General features: G+C 35.0%; 1 protein-coding gene and 1 long non-coding RNA gene across 2 annotated transcripts; one reads left to right on the forward strand and one right to left on the reverse strand.

Annotated features, from left to right (window-relative positions):
• The first annotated feature begins 52 nt into the window (after positions 1–52).
• On the forward strand, positions 53–7,247 carry LOC146734513 (uncharacterized). The gene is made up of 2 exons (XR_014931618.1): positions 53–177; positions 6,916–7,247. It is a non-coding gene; the product is annotated as an uncharacterized LOC146734513 (long non-coding RNA).
• On the reverse strand, positions 1,389–17,270 carry LOC100374175 (proteasomal ubiquitin receptor ADRM1-like). The gene is made up of 10 exons (XM_078010505.2): positions 17,052–17,270; positions 16,537–16,653; positions 11,644–11,773; positions 10,772–10,858; positions 8,531–8,594; positions 6,914–7,122; positions 6,078–6,122; positions 3,144–3,304; positions 2,755–2,857; positions 1,389–2,069 (listed from the first exon to the last, which is right to left on the reverse strand). The coding sequence occupies exons 1-10, from the start codon at positions 17,253–17,255 to the stop codon at positions 1,951–1,953; spliced, it is 1,239 nt and encodes a 412-aa protein (XP_077866631.1). The 5' UTR covers positions 17,256–17,270; the 3' UTR covers positions 1,389–1,950.
• Between the last annotated feature and the right edge of the window lie 78 nt (positions 17,271–17,348).

The following is a 17,348-nucleotide window of genomic DNA, read 5'->3' on the forward strand; positions in this document are numbered from 1 at the left end:
TGGGGAATCCCTAACCGCATTACGTAATGACAACAACGTGACGTCATATTGATCATGTGATACCGACCTCGTCCAGTGTGTGTAAAATGGCGACAAGCTGTGTTTTAGCGTGACCGTCCAAGAATACTCGGGTGAATGGGCTTTATTTGAAATTATTAAGTTTCAATCCTTGCTGTGGTGAGTATTTAATAAATGTACAATCTATCGACCTTAGTTTGGAGTCGTTTTTCACAAGACATTGCATGATTTTGAATCGTTTATTTGCGCAATGGTTTTATTGCGGCACAACATGGACGGTACTCTATGGCTGTCACCATAGCTCTACTGTGTCGACAATACCATACAAATTTCAAGTACGTTTATTATAACATCAGATCGACACAAGCAGAGCTATGGACCCACAGCTATATCGTTTGGTAAAAGTTATATATAGTGCATAATATGGAGATCCCGTCATTTCTTTTTTTCACCATGTTTCTTTTTTGTTATTTATGTACAGCCTTGCTAAATCTTGCTAAGTATTCAAAAGAGAGAATGTTTGCACCTGTTATCTATATTTTAAAATGTTTTTTTGAGTATATTCCACTATTCACAATTCTACAAAATTTTAACAGTCTATAGCCAAGATAATAAAAAGCAAAAAAAAAAAAAAATCACTCCCAAGTGCCCACAAACATGCATACACACACATAATATATACACACAACTTTATCCTTACTTTTTCAAATGTTGATGAAGATCTGCAGTCAATAGGAAAATTATGTCAATTTGGTTCAAAAATAGGAAAAATAGAGAAAAATATGAATATATAACGTATAAAAGTAATAGACGATTTTCAAGAAGTTATTAGAAAAGAAAATCATGTAGGTCATGGACCAACTGCCTGTCATCTTTAATGATAGCAAGCTAAAAATCATTTTTTTACATATTTAGTATAATCACAAATTATATGATCTGTTGTGTATTTAAAAAGGGAGTGTACGACTAAATATCAATCATGCATTCAGACCATATTTCTAGTGAGCTTATATTCAGAAACACAGAGCCAGCCATTTTGTACTGGATATTCTCACTCTATCCTAATGTAAGCCACAACTTGATTACAGTTCCTATATGCATATCTTTTTCAACAACACATTCAAACGTCAGCCAGAAGATTTTGTTGATACATGTTTGACTACCCTCAAGCAAAATCCATCTGTGAATCAAAAAGCAGTCACTATTGGTTCACTAATTAAATCATGCAAGCCAAAAGGTTGTGGCTAACTTTTCAGGCTATCGCACATGCATTTCTGATGCAAAGGGTATTGAACTATTTACAATGTATCTGTCCAATCGCATATATTGACAATGTAAACACCGAATAAATTATTTTATCGTCTGATTGGTTGCAGTTGATGCAAACAAATTTATTAACCACATAATGTTGTACATTGTATTACATTGTATAACATTAAATTACACCAAATTCCTTGTAAATTCAACAGAACAATAATTCACAAAGAGCAGAAAATATGTGAATGTTTAAACAAAATAAGGGGTGGAGAAAAAGAAAATTAAATTTTCTGAACTACATTTGTTTGGGTAATATTGTCTACTGTATGCTATACAGGTACTTTGCAAGATCGATTGAGTTATGTTTGAACTAGCACGTGAATTATCATAGGTGAGCAACATAACTATCACAAAAAAACATGACTATTCTTGCTGTGAACATTACAAGTATGAACCTGTGATATAAGTGTATTCAACAATTTGGTGATAATTTTTGACATTTGTGATAATCAAGAAAACTTCAATAGACATGGGCACACAAATGCAACAACAAATAAATATAACTTACAGTACTTAATAATAGGCTTTGTGTGTCCAAAAAATGTATTGTATTAACTAACTCAATCAGAACAGTTTTGAACTGAACTGTTACATGTAATGAACTTTTGTAGAATGTCAATCTACACTCATACTTTCATCGTCGTCTTTTTCATTTTTCCCTTTATCACTGCTTTCTTTGTCTTTTTTATCTGCCGGCTTCACAGTTTGCATGGCACGGGCAAAACCTTCTAAATCTGTCAAATAAAATGATAAAAGAACTCGCACGCATGTTCCAAAATTTTTGTACCACAGTGTCATTTTTCACATTGACCGACAGGCCTTACTTTTTGAAAATGACCTGGGAGCTAAAAATGACTCCTCTGAAAACCGTAATTAAGGAACCTACATGTATGCTATAAGCTTTTCCCCACCATTTCCCTCTTTTCATCACAAATTCACAAAATAGTCCCTTTTATAGTATGCACTTTCCTTCAGAATAACTGAAAATTGACTTAAATTTTGTCTGTTGGCTCAAAAATTTCATTTCCAGAAATATTGAAGAATAGGTTTGGCAAGAAAGTCTGGTGGTGAAAAGGTTAAAGTTAAAGTCTCTTCAAAATGATAATTAGATTTTCTGGGTCATGATTTGAGCGAGTGATATGCAAATGAAATCTGGATCTGCCACATTTTTTTATTCTGCCCAAAACAGTAAAGTTTATAATTGTAAACTCACCCCAATTACCGAGACTAAAGAGACATTTTAAAGAACTCTCAGATACAGATTTGAACACTCTTTGCCATTACAATTCCATACAGGTGTTCATTTTCTATTGTTCCAGTATGATAACAGAGAGCATTCTGAAAACTATCATAAAAATATTTGCTCTTAAATTTTTATGATTGATGTTGCAGTTTTTAAACATTTTAAGTGGAACCTACCTCCTTTGTTTGCAGCATCAATAGCCTGTGCATTTAAACCAAACTGACCCATTAATGGCCCCAGCTGACCAGACTGTAAAGCCATACCAAATAAACTCATTGCCTAAGCAATAAATCAGAAGAACATGGAATAATTTTGAGTTTATTACTATTATGAAATTATATAGAATTTCGTGAGACATTGAAAATAGGGGAATTTTGTACCAGTGAACATTCCACTGAAAGATGTTCAAATTCTGACAGGTGGCTAAACTGGTGCTTAATCTTTGTTATCCCTGGGTCAACTAAATTGGATCAAACTGGATCAATAATTTGAGTCCAGAAAATGGACACAGTTTTATGTCTAAGTCGTCTTGTAAAAATACAAGACTATACAAATGACGAGTTACCTGTTGAAACTGAGGTGACTGCAGAGTACTAGAGAGTTGCTCAGGATCTCGAGGTAACGACTCCCCAACTGGTAAATGCTCCATCAATTGCTTCTGGATTTCTGAATTAGTCAGTATGGGAGCCATCACGTCAGCAGAGATAGCTTGGGATAAATCAATACCTAACACAAAGAATGACAATAAAATGATTATAGTCTTATTGTAAGCTTGTACATGTACAACTGAAATGATTGTGATTATACAAGTAATAGTGAGAGTTTCGGTCTGAAGAACATGCGTGAAATTTTGACTGCTACAAAATTCACCAATCGGCTTTCTGGAAATTTATTTCCTACAAATTTAGAGCAGCTCACGAAATGCTGTATCACATACAGTGTTGGAAATATACATACAGAGAATTGAAAATTGTCCTTCAGTTAAATCTATTTATTTTCATACATGACATAGACAAGCACATGTGTTTATGTATTAAAATATCATGATGTAGAATTCAAAGAATAATATTTTTTTCCCATTGAATGTTGAAAAACTATCACACAGAAACTTATAAAAAAACAAGTCATTGTCAATGACACGTCCCCGTTCCGTTCATATTTGAGTGACATATACATTCAAAGCAGTGCATGACCGAAATCTCAGACCACTTTCAGTTTTTTGATCCGAAATGCACCTGCATATGTACAACACATTGTACTAAATCTGAACAAAATCCATCCATGCATGACTGAGATCTGGTTCCGGAATTGTGAAAATACGTGTTTTTGATGCATTTTTGGCCTTAAAACAGCCATCATTCAGCTATTGTTAAGCGGATCATGAAACAAATGCACATATCTATTTGTGACATGATGTACCATGTGTGTGTGAAGTTTGAACTTGATCAATCCAGACATGTCTCGGATACGGATCTAGAACTGAATTCTTGAAAAACAAAATGGCCGCCAGTCGGCCATTTCAAACTTGATCCGAAAAAAAAAATGTTGTGCATCAAGGTCCTATTATGTTTAATGTATATACCAAATTTGAACAAAATCCCTCCATGCATAACTGAGATCCAGGTCTGGAATGGTGAAAATGTGCGATTTCAATGCATTTTCGGCCTTAAAGCGGCCGCCATTTGGCTATCGTTAATGAGATCATGAAACAAATGCACATACATATTTGTGACATGATGTACCTTGTATGTGTGAAGTTTGAACTCGATCAATCCAGGCATGTCTCAGATACGGATCCAGAACTGAATTCTTTAAAACAAAATGGCCGCTAGTCGGCCATTTCAGACCCGATCCCAAAAAAAAAAAGGTGCATCAAGGTCCTATTATGTTTAATCTATGTACCAAATTTGAACAAAATCCGTCTATGCATAACTGAGATCCGGTGTCCGGAATGGTGAAAATGTGCGATTTTGATACATTTTCGGCCTTATAATGGCCGCTATTCGGCTATCGTTAATCGGATCATGGAAAAAATGCATGTGCATATGTCCCATATAATGTGTGATGTATGAGTGAAGTTTCAACTTAATCGGTCCATGCATGTTCGAGATACAGGTGATCACGAACGCACAGAGGGCAAACCACGTCCGAACGGGGACTAAATAAAAATATGCCATTATTTCGAACATTTTTAACAATATATGAACAATATATTTTTCACAAGTTAAAATAAAATGCACATTTTGTTACTTTGGACTCTTGATTCTCAAATGTTTTGTTAACCACAATTTAATTTCTCATCTGTTTTCTCTAGAAGCACTAAATTTCGAAGTGATTATAGATTAATTGATGCTAAATAAATTTCTTAATTTCATTATTGACTTCAAGTAGACTTGGGTGCTTGGGTGCACCTGAATTCAGCGATAGGATCATCAGTGGGAGTTATAGCATTGCACTGTGCCAGGTTTTTTGGTTATCCTGCTTTTAGTTTTTGAACACGACCCATATCATGCTTCACACTCCCATCAATGTCAGCTAGGAAGTGTCATTATTAATTGTTGTGTTTTTTTTTAAATTGTTTTTTGTGCCAGGCGACAGTTCCAGACATTGAATGTCACTGTTGTTTTGCCTGACTTTTTTTTTGTAAGTGCAAATTGCAGACACATAGTGCATTTTTGCCACAGAAGTCATATTCATGTTTGCAACTACATGACAGGGCTGTGTGGCCATCAAATGGTAATTTGATGCGATATCCCAGCGTCAAACAGGCTCGGTTAAACACAAGCACCTGCGGACATTAACCATGGTTCTCCCAAAGTTGCATTTGTGAATTAATCTTGGCCAGTGGAATTGGCCTTCCCATTGAGTCTGTGGCACACTCACCCATGATAGGGGTTGACCCTTTTTAATGTTCAGCCTAAAGTAGGATTTGAACTTGGGTCTGATGCGACAACCACTAGGCTACCAGTGACTTCACTACTAGTTGTTTGCTTTGTATAATGTGTTTATAATAACACTGGAGATAGTAAATGTGCTTATGATGACAGGATAAAAATAGTAGATTAGATCAGCCGAGGTGAAATATCTCAAGACTTGTGTTGCAAGTTGTCAGAATACAATGTAACAATGAAAATCACAGAATAGTGGTCCCACTACTTCATAACACTTTTGCGGTACTCAAATAGGAATAGAGCAAATACAGCATTTGTGAAGCTGGGTATGAGGCAATGTATAAACTCATAACAAGGAAAGAATAAAAAAATTACACCTTTAATTTGGTCTGAATCACTTTCACATGGATGAAAATGGTCAAACAACTAAACCAGTTGTGGCGTGTGAGACACATTTCAATCATTCTCTGATTCTGTAGTAATTAGTAAGACTTTCGCAGGAATAAACATTCCTACAGACATCATCATCTTATATGGTAGCTGATATGCATGCCTGCTCCATAGGGCTTACAGTATGTATGACATAATGAAAAATAGTGTTTTCTTACTCAAAGACTGGCGTTGTTCAGACTGATTACTCTGTCCAGCTGGTACTGCAAATATAAAATAATTCAAGGTGGAGATCAAACAATTTCACATTGGATATCAAGTGACATGAGCTGTGTTGTTTTCAATATTTGTTAGTAATTTTAATCAATGAAAGACCAAGCCAAAATGATCTTTGCAGAACAAATTGAATAAACTTATGGTTACGAGTCATGACAAAAGATGTATACATGTATTTATGACGATATAGCATGCAAATAGCTGATTTGTTTCCAAACACTTTCTAAAACGTGATATGTGTATTTATTATTTATTTGTCAACAATAAAGTTTTAACTGTGAAAATTGCAAGCAACAAAAAAACAGTAGGAGTAATTCCTACAGATACTGCATATGGCTAAAGAAAAATAGGCTTCATGGCAATATGTATATGCATGTATGAAATTTGAATATAAATGGTCAAGGCATGTCAGAGATATGGCTTCGGAACAGCATTTGTTAAAATAAACTTTCCCACAGTTTGTCAATTTGAATCTGAGCTGAAAAAAAAATAAATATATGCATCAAGGTTAAATTATGTTCAACATACATATTTTGATGCATTTTTAAACATTGAAATGACTGCAATTTGGTCATACTGAATCAGATTGTAAAATGAATCCATGAACATATGTGTAACATAATGTATGTATGTACCAAAGTATGAATTAATCAGCCAAGGTATATTCAAGATACCAGTGGGGACGCATACACGAAGGTCATCTATCGGTCATTGTCTTTAGACAGCATCTGAAAGGAGACTAATAATTGTAGTTATATAACTTTTTTTTCCAACTTACAGTTCATACTGCCAAGAATACTTTGCAGATCACTAAGCTGAATGGGTTGCTTCGGTGTTTGAGTAGGGAGAGCAGCTGCTGCAGTTGACGGTCGCTGTGAGGCTGGCTTATCATTACCACTTGTACCAGCACCAACACTACTACTAGCGGCTGTAGTTGTCCCACCACTTGCCCGAGTTTGCCCCAATGCAGACTGTGTTCTAGATGGCCTACAGAGAGTAGGAAAAAATTAACAAAGCTTTGTAGAATGCTGGAATGAATGAAGAATAGTCATGAAAAAAAGTCACCAAAAACAGTTTTTTTTAAATAAAAATCCTATACTGTGTGTCACAAAGATTCAGATTTATTTGATATAGAATTGATAGTCTACATTTTGCTTCTTAATTATAAATCAAAGAAAGCTTAGAAAGAAATTAATTCAAAATTACTTGTACCTGAGATATTGATGGAAAAACTGAAAACTAATTATGTAAATCAGGTAACTAATATGAACAGAACAGAGCAAAAAAATTATGAATTATTATGCTAATAGAGAATTAATATGAACAAATTTTAACTCATAATTAATCAGGCCTGTCTATTGTTCTAGAGCATTTATGTACCAAATTTTATTCAAATGTGATGATCAGTTATTCAGATATCAGTGTTAATTAACTATGTTAATTAGGTGATTAATAAGCATAAATAATTACCAAAAACTAATGGGGTCTCTGCATAGTTCTAGATTCATTGAAATGTGATGAGTACTCTTTAAAAGTTTCATTAAAATCTAATTTGTGGTATTTATATATCAGTGGAACATTCATAGAAACAATTAACTAATTATGCTAATAAGGTAATTAATATGCACAAATATTTACTCCAAAACTAATCAGGGGTCTGCACAGTCCTTAAGTAACTATGTACCAAGTTTCATTGAAATGTGATGATTACTACTTGAAATATCAAAAGCTGAAAATTAATTAATTATGCAAATTAGGTAATTAATATGTACTGATATTACCCTAAAAATATCAGGTTTGTGCAGTGTCCTATGACATCTATGTACCAAGTTTTATTGAAATGTGATGATTAGTACTTGAGATATCAGTGGAAAAACCGAAAATTGATTAATCATTATGCATATTAGGTAATTAATATTGCACAGATTTTTACCCAATACTAATCAAATCTGTGCATTAGTTTGGAGCATCTATGTGTCAAGTTTCATCAAAATCCAATGAGTGGTTCTTTAGATATCAGTAGAAAAGTCATGGAACAGCTAAAAATCAGCTAATTATCATGCAAATTAGGTAATTAATATGCATGGATTTTTACCAAAAACTAATCAAATCTGCGCATTGGCCCAGAGCATCTATGCACAAAGTTTCATCAAAAAACAATGAATGGTTCTTGAGATATCGATGGAACAGACACACACAGACAGACACACTAACTGCAAAGACTCCCTTTTTGTGCTTCGCACACAGGAGTCAATAACAACTCAGAACAGATGGCTTGACGTGACATGAAAGGAAGCGAGGAACCAGAATGACTAGCAGTGTTTTTACAGCAAATGTCAGCCACGACTCAACAGGACAAAGTGAAGTTTTCAATTATTGATCTTTTTATACTTACGTGGAAGAAGTGGATGACTGAGCACTGTTAGGTCTGCCTTCACCAATCAGAGCACCAAGTCCACCTAAAGTATATCCCATGACAAGTAAATTAGTTAAAGACCGACATGATATATAAACAGGCACGGACGGAGCTAATTATTCAAATGAAGTCACCCTCACCCACATCAAGAACAGTGACTAAAAGCTCCACAAAAACACGAGAAACAGTGATTGAAAAAACAGAAAAAACTAAAAACATGATCACTGGTGATGGCACGAACACGTGAATATTTGACGCGAAACTAACCATTTCCCGTACGATAACAAAAATATTACGACTCGGTGACCAAGTCGCTCTTGCCCGTGAGGTCAAATCTGTGACTGAATGGTTTTCATTTCACCTGGGTCTGAGATGATGCAAGGACAATCAAAATAAATATTATTTAAATATACAGCTCTCTTAGTTGTCTGAAGTAAAAAGTGATCGCTCAGAGACCAAATATTTACTTGACGTGACGTAATTTATGTCTTTGAATATCTTTATTGAACATTGCAGCATAGCCGTGTCACTTTAGAATGAAGTGTGCATACTAGCATACCCGACTTGAATTCGAATTCTAACAAGCTGCCTCGTCACCAGAAATGAATTGTTTATTTCACTTTACACAGCTCAGATCAGTAACTATAAACATAAACAAAAGATTAGGACTATCTACATTTAATGAACGATTGACAGTTGCTGTCTTTGAATAATCAGTCAAATCAGAATACTAAGCTATGCCCAGCCCATGGGTAGTAAATGTCGGTCTTTAATTAGATATATGAAGATGAAGCATTAATTCGAGTTTTTGTCAAGAGAAACATATTTAACTGAAGGACAATTTTCAATTCTCTGTCTGTATATTTCCCACACTGTATGTGGTTATTTGAAGTTGAGGCTTTCATGGTTACAGATGTTAAAAATCAACTTGCATTTCTTATTTAAGGTAAAGATGCAGTTTACCTGACAGGTATTTTAATTAGTTAATTAGGAAACCAAGATGACCTCCCTTGTCCACAAAACTATATATTTTCAGAAAGCTTATTGTATGAATTTAACAATTTTGTAAGTATTTTTTTTTATGGACACTGTAGTTTGAAATATGTACAAAAATGTGCTTTTTTGGTAAAAAAGTGATTTAAAAAAAAATTAGCTTTTACAGCATGCCTCTGTTTCCTGTCAAAATTGGTCTACGGGTACATATGTTTACTATGAAGAAAGTGTCGTCTTGAAAACTGTCTACTATGCATAAATTAACACCCAGGCTAGTTGTCTGTACGATTGTTGTAACACTGTTCAACCAAAAACAATGCCCCGACGGCGTTTTGAAGATAAACACATTGTCAATCATTTGTGAAAATTTCAAAACAAAGGGTCAAAGCTATTTTTTTTAAAGTTCTGGGATGTGCACTAAAAAGAAGCTGAGATAATTGCTAATTTGCATAACAATTTACTCAGTAAGAAGTTTGCTAACGCTCGTAATTAAAATGGCTGTAACAGTTCCAAATTTAAATGTATTACCGTTTTGTAAAAAAGTTAAATATAGTGCATAGTATGGAGATCCCGTCAGTTCTTTTTTTCACCATGTTTTTTTTTTATTATTTATGTACAGCCTTGCTAAATCTTGCTAAGCATTCAAAAGAGAGAATGTTTGCACCTGTTATCCATATTTTAAAATCGTTTTTTGAGCATGTTTGACTATTCAAAATTATATAGTCTATAGCCAAGACTGATTGGACAATAAAAAGTAAAAAAAAATTTCACTTGCACTCAAGTGCCCACGAACCTACATCTCTACATTAAAGGTACCATAAACATTGGACACTGCAGTTATGCATGAATATTCATAGCCAACAACAAGGATAATATACCAAAGTCAGACCATTTATACCCATGATCACTCTCCAAATTTTATTTGGAAAACCTTTAATGCCATTAATGTACCACAGCTGTCCTGAGTTCGGATAATGGGCGTTCTAGAATGTTCATGGTTATATGCCATAATGCGACTACAAACTAAGCTAAGCGTAATCATAACTTGTAGAAACATCCAGATTTTGTGACAGTAGTGGTGCAAACTTAAAATTACAGTCTTTTGGTGGTTACAGCCATAAATCACTTGCGTTTAAATAGAATAGCTAAGTGCCATCATTAATTTCTTCACCTGGATAATTTTTTTCATATTCATACATGTTGATATAACAAGACTTAAACACTTACCTAAAGCACTGAGTCCTCTTCCTCCAAGCAACTGCATGAGTTGCTGTTGATCCATGTTACCTAACATGCCTCCCAATCCACCCTCTCCTGAAAAGAATTTCAGCTTATAATGTGGGTTAGGAATTAACAAAAGTCGCATAATATGTAGTACTGATATGTAATAATAAACGAATAAATTGAGTATAAAGTATCCTATAAATGCCTTTAGACTACATGTATAATTGAAATTGTTGAAGGAAACATTTTAAGGGAAACAGAGGTAGAACCAGGCATTAGAAGTGATAAAAATAGGCCTGGGATATGTGGTAATAATTATGGATATGTGGTAATAATTAATGTAGGAGGCCAAGATATGTTCTCAAAGAATACACGATAATGAAATGTACATGCATGGAGTGCATGGAGACCATAAATTTGATGCACACAAATAAACAAAACAGTGCCACATAAAGGCCATCATATTTCTTTACGTTTTGTCTCTCCTGACTTTTTTCTTTCATGTGCAAATTTTACCACAGAAGTCACATTCATGTTTGGAACTAAATGACAGGGCTGTGCGACCATCTTCCTATCAAATTGAAATTCAATCAATTGAAAATCAACGCTATCCTGGCGTCAACCAAGCCCGACACAAGCACCTGTATACCTGAACCAAGGTTTCACCAAAGTCCCATTTGTTAGTGAATGAATCTCGGCCAGTGGAATTGGCTTTCCTATTGAGTCTGTGGCACACTCACCCAAGGTAAGGTCGATCCTTGGTGTTCAGCCTAAGGTAGGTTTGGAACTGGGGTCTACCAATCACGAGTCTGAAGCAACAACCACTATGTCACCAGTAACCGACAGACTATTTATTATATAGTGTCTTAACATACCTCCCATTGCGGCTAATTCCGAGGGTAGACCACTTGATCTGTTTCCTCCAGATGACCCAGGCGGTGGTGGGTTATTAAGAAATTCATTCAATTTCTTGCAGTTTTCTTCATCCTTGTCCGTTTTGCCTTCCTGTAATGAAATGAATAGGGTATGTTGAACATTGTGAACAGGGATTTTTCTACCACTCTGAGTGACAAAAATGTGTGCAATGCTTGGTCAAAAAACAAAATTGACTTGTAAATATATGACTTTGAAGGTACATTACAGGTGCTTGGGTTTCACTGGACCAGATGAACCGATTTGCCTAATGCAATTTCATGGTCATACAACTCCATCGAATTGTAAATGCACCAGATGTCCGTGGATCAAAACCCATCATTGCACGATTTAGTCACTATAAAGACAGGGAAATGGTTATGTCGAAGGCAAAGAAATTGAAAGGGTCAAATGTGAGTGTTGGTGAGGACTTCTCCAAGCGGCTACGAGGTATCCGTGCTAAACTTTTCAGCCATCGTAGTACGCTGGTTGCAGGAAACTCAAAACTAAAAGCATTTTTACGTTATGATAAACTTGTTATAACAGATGAAAATGGAAAGAAATCACGATTCAAAGTTGACGACGATACCGGTAAGGTAGTGGAAATTATCCCATAGAGGCGTGGTCAAAGCCCAAAACAAATCGTTGACAAGTGTGTCCATGCTAGCAATAGTATCTCATTTTTAGAATGGAATATCAGAGGTCTTAGAAGTAAATTATGTAATACTGAGTTTATATCATTCTGCCAATCTGCCGATATCGTAGGTCTAATTGAGACTTTTTGTACAAACGATGTTGATCTGGCCATTTTAGAAAATTATATCCTGTTTACAAGTCACGCTACTCGGCATAATATTAGAGGAAGACCTAGTGGAGGCGTGGCACTGTATGTGAAAAAATGCCTAGCTGGAAATATTACCAAAATCCAATGTGATTTAGAAAATTGTATTTTTATTCGTTTTGATAAGTCGGTATTATCTGTGGACAAAGATCTTCTGTTTGGTTGCTGTTATATTCGCCCCGAAAATGCTTCTCAATATATCGATAACCTAAATGGAAAATTAGCAGAGTATATTTCAGGAAACCCAGAGTTGTATATTATGTTAATGGGTGATTTTAATGCCAGAACTGGTATCATTGCTGACTATATTGTGGATGACTCGATTTCTTCTCTTCCTATTGAAAACACTGTTTACAATGCAGACAATTTTCGCATGCCACGCTCGTCAAATGACAAAGTGGTAAATGCGCAAGGTGTATCTTTAATCGAGTTGTGTAAACATTTTGATGTTCACATAGCCAATGGCAGATTGGGAAATGATTCGGCTGGGAATTTTACTTGCATTACGACAAACGGGGCAAGTGTTGTCGATTACTGTATCCTGCAATCATATCTTTTCAGTTATGTAACCGATTTTGACATACCATTGCGTCATGAATCAGACCATATGCCAATTATTTGCAAGATGAATTGTGTCCCAGATAAGTCTAAGGTTATGCAAACAAATCCATGTATTATGTCGTCTGCTAAACACGCTCGTTTTAGATGGAATGAAAAACACAGTGAAGAGTTTTCGCAGAAAATCAAATCCGAAGAATTTCAAAAATTAATTTTGGATTCAACCAACGCCTTGCCTGATGTTGAAATTGCACTGTCCAAATTAAATTCAGCGTTGAAATTTGCTGGGAGAAAAATGGAAATTAAGAATGTCACAATTATCGATAAACAACCTAACAATCAGCCATCATGGTTCGATAGAGAATGTCATCAAAGAAAACGATGTATGTATAATAAGCTGAAATTATTTAGACGGCTGGGAAATGAGGTGAATTTAAATGAATTCGTAAATGCGAAGAAAAAATTCAAATTAGTCTGTAAAGACAAAAAGAAAGAGTGGCAGGCATTCATCAAAGACCGTTTAAATGATGCAGCTGTGTCGGGTTCAGTTGAATTATGGGAAATCCTAAAGAGATTTATTCAGAACAAAAATTAAAGTAAATCATTGAATAACATCAGCTTGCATGAATGGTATGTCCATTTCAGTAACCTGTATAGTGTGAATCATGGCAAATCGAGGGATCTTGTTTTCATGAATACAGTTGATGAAGCAGTTTTACATGGGGAAATTTCAGGGTTGTCCGTCCAAAATAATGGTGGGGTTGATCATTTGAACCAAGAAATTACGGAGGATGAAATTTTGAAAAGTTTAAATAAACTCAAGCATAGTAAAGCGCCAGGTGACGATGGGCTTCCAAATGAGTTTTTTAAATTTTCGGCCCCAATTATTCTTCCTGTTCTAACCCTTCTGTTCAACTTTATTTACAATTCAGGTGACTTTCCGAAAGAGTGGGCATCAAGTGTTGTTATTCCCATATTGAAGCACGGGGGGAAAAATTATGTAAACAACTACCGGGGGGATATCATTATTAAATGTTTTAGGAAAGATTTTTACAGCAATCTTAAATGATAGGCTAAGTTTATGGGCAGAACATAGTGGCGTGTTATCCGATTGTCAATCAGGTTTTCAAAAAAATCACAGTACTATAGATAATATTTTTGTTTTATATGCTATTGTGCAGAAGTATTTGGCTAAAAGGGGTGGTAAATTTTATTGTCTCTTCGTGGATTTTTCTAAAGCATTCGACAGGATAAATCATTCACTATTATTATATAAATTATTAACAATCGGTATCCATGGTAACATGTTTTGTATCTTGCGTTCTATGTATAGTAATGTTAAGTCTTGTGTCAAATCTGAATCGAATCTTTCAAGTTCCTTTGAATGTCCGATAGGGGTCAAACAAGGATGTATGTTGAGCCCTATTTTATTTAGTTTCTTTATTGAAGAATTAAATTTGATGTTGGTTAACTCGGGAAATTTGGGGATTCAACTAACACAGGACATTTATAATCTGTTCGCTTTACTTTATGCAGATGATGTAGCCATTTTTAGTGACTCAATTCCAAACCTGCAGAATTTGATTAATATCTTATCGCAATTTTGTAGCAAGTGGTGTATGAAAGTTAATTTACAAAAAACAAAAGTTATGGTTTTCCGCAAAGGCGGTCACGCTTCACGAAACGAGAAGTGGTACCTTGAGGGATGCGAGTTAGAAGTTGTCTCCTATTATAAGTATTTAGGTCTCGTGCTTTCTTCCAGGAATATTTGGTCTAAAGCAGTTTCTACTTTAGCGGACCAGGCTGGGAAAACGCTTATTAGGATTCTTTCATCGGTATCTGTTAAACTTAATGGGGTTCATTTTGACACCCATTTCAAATTATTTGATTCAATTATATCTCCTATTCTGTGTTACGGATCTGAAATATGGGGATTTCAATACTACGACCAAGTTGAAAAAGTACATAGGAAATGGTGCAGGAGGCTTCTTGGGCTCCCTCAAGGTACTGCCAAAGAAGCTATAGTTGGAGAATGTGGGCGACTTCCAATCTTTGTTTCCACACTTAAACGTTGTATTAAGTATTGGCTTAGACTCTTAGAACTCCCCCCGACGAGAATTCCCAGGCATGCCTATTCAATGTTGCGTAATCTCAATGACCTAGGTAGAAATAACTGGGTGACGGCAATTAAACACATTTTGTATTCATATGGCTTTGGGTATGTCTGGCTAGCTCAAGAAGTAGGTAGCAAGGACGTTTTTCTTTCTGAATTTGTACTGCGAGTCTCCGACACGCAGAAACAGCTTTGGAAAGCGAATGCGTCCTTGAAACCTAAATTACGTAATTACATTGAGTTCAAGAGTACCTTACAACCGGAGAAATATTTATCTTTAAATTGCAATCTGAAACTCGTCCGCATTTTTGCCTGTTTTCGTTGTTGGGTTTTACCATTTAGAATTGAAGAAGGTAGGCGCAAAGGTTTGCCTTCAACGGAAAGATTCTGTAAAGTATGTCGTGCTAATTTTGTTGAGGATGAATATCATTTTCTGTTGATTTGCCCAGCCTATAACACATTAAGACAAGAGTTAATCCCCCAACATTTTTCATTCCAACCAAACATGGATAAAGTTCAAAGGCTCGTTCAAGCAACAAATGGTGTTATTCTACGAAATGTTTGTGTGTTTGTGTACAGAGCATTTGAAGTTAGGAAGCAATTGTTAACAAACTAATTATTATTTAATTCCATGTGATCAATAACCGAGAATATTATCATATTCTACTTGTACCCGTTACATTTTAAACATTGGTTTGATATGTTTGTATATGGGCCGGTGGCCTAGGAAAGCAATAACAATACTTATTACTTATGTCATACAACTATACATGTAGTCCAAATGTGGAATACAGTCTCTATGACAAAATCTATGTCAGATTTGCATTCATGCATTATTTACATTCTTGCACAAACACACCACTGACTATTTTTTTTCATTTTCATACACTAGGTATACATGTACATTTCTTACTTGAAACATCATTCCAATTAGTTTGTGATGTACATGTAGAAACTGGAACAATTATCTTCAAGTATATTTAAATGCTTCCTGAAAACAGTGAAATTTTTCATTGTTTTTCACAGAATTTAAACTCATATAATTTAAGCACATATAAAGTGGATAAAAGTTCCAAAAAATAAAAAACTTTTGAGATATATTTACAATTGTATGTGCATAAAATATAGTTTCTCCACATTAGCATTATGTATCATGTTCACCCATGTACAAGCCTTTATTCAAACTACATGTACCAGGCACCCCATCATCATGCGCACATTACAAAAGTGAGTGTATCAAAAATCTTTGGCTCCATCTCCAACTTACACAAAACTTTTGTGGATTTATAGAAAATTGAGTAAATATGCAGTTATGAAATGACTTGACTAAAATAATATACTTGCCTGTAACCAGAAAAATAACTTGCGACTTGATGATTTGAATTTCAGTATATATACACGACCCGTGGTACACTGGGAGACTCGTTTAAATTCACAGTCATCAGGAAATATGATCAGATCCTATTAGAGATATATAACAGTGAAACAACTGAAACCTTGCCACTTGAAAGGATGTATAATACTAATCTAAATAAGACATTTGTTGTATTGTTTTAAATTATATTTTAAATTATTTATTTACTTTTAGTGCTATGAGAATCTTTAAATTATTTTGGCCATAGAAACACACCAGTCTATACTCATGTACATGAGCGCATGCATCTCAGGCTGAAATTCCACCTTAAAAAAATTACCACAATTAGAAATATTACTATTAATATGTCTCAAATAGTTTTGTACTGATTAGACAATTACAATTTCCAAAAATATAGATTTGAATGCAGAAATTAAATTTATTGGAATTAGGTTGAGGGCGCTATTATGTGTAAGTATAAGTGGTATAAAATATCATGACTCACGTCTTCGACTTTACCGGTCGTGCGGTCTTTCCAACAAAAATGTACAAGCGAGTCGTCGGATTGATGTACATAAAGCAAACCCTTTCGTTTATCTGGAGTAACAGTTGTGCCATTCAGGCGCATCTTTCCTGCGCGAAACTCGACCAAATGTTTGCTCCCCCCACGATTTGTCGCACTAGAACCGAACAGAGCTCCAGACGCCATTTTACAGTACAGGTGACTTTCATTTACAGGCCGTGAATTCGACAAAAACATAACCTGCAGAAAACTTGAGCACGTAAACTATGCGTGTATAAA

The sequence above is a fragment of the Saccoglossus kowalevskii genome, chromosome 14 (genome assembly GCF_978046115.1).
Source record: "Saccoglossus kowalevskii chromosome 14, keSacKowa6.1, whole genome shotgun sequence".
NCBI lineage: Eukaryota > Metazoa > Hemichordata > Enteropneusta > Harrimaniidae > Saccoglossus > Saccoglossus kowalevskii.

Coding starts and splice junctions, on each gene's coding strand:
- LOC100374175 (XM_078010505.2), bottom strand. CDS start 17,255: ATGGCGTCTGGAGCTCTGTTCGGTTCTAGTGCGACAAATCGTGGGGGG. Junction 10,859..11,643: donor GGAATTAGCCGCAATGGGAG/GTATGTTAAGAC, acceptor AATTCTTTTCAG/GAGAGGGTGGATTGGGAGGC. Junction 7,123..8,530: donor CAGTCATCCACTTCTTCCAC/GTAAGTATAAAA, acceptor TACTCTCTGTAG/GCCATCTAGAACACAGTCTG.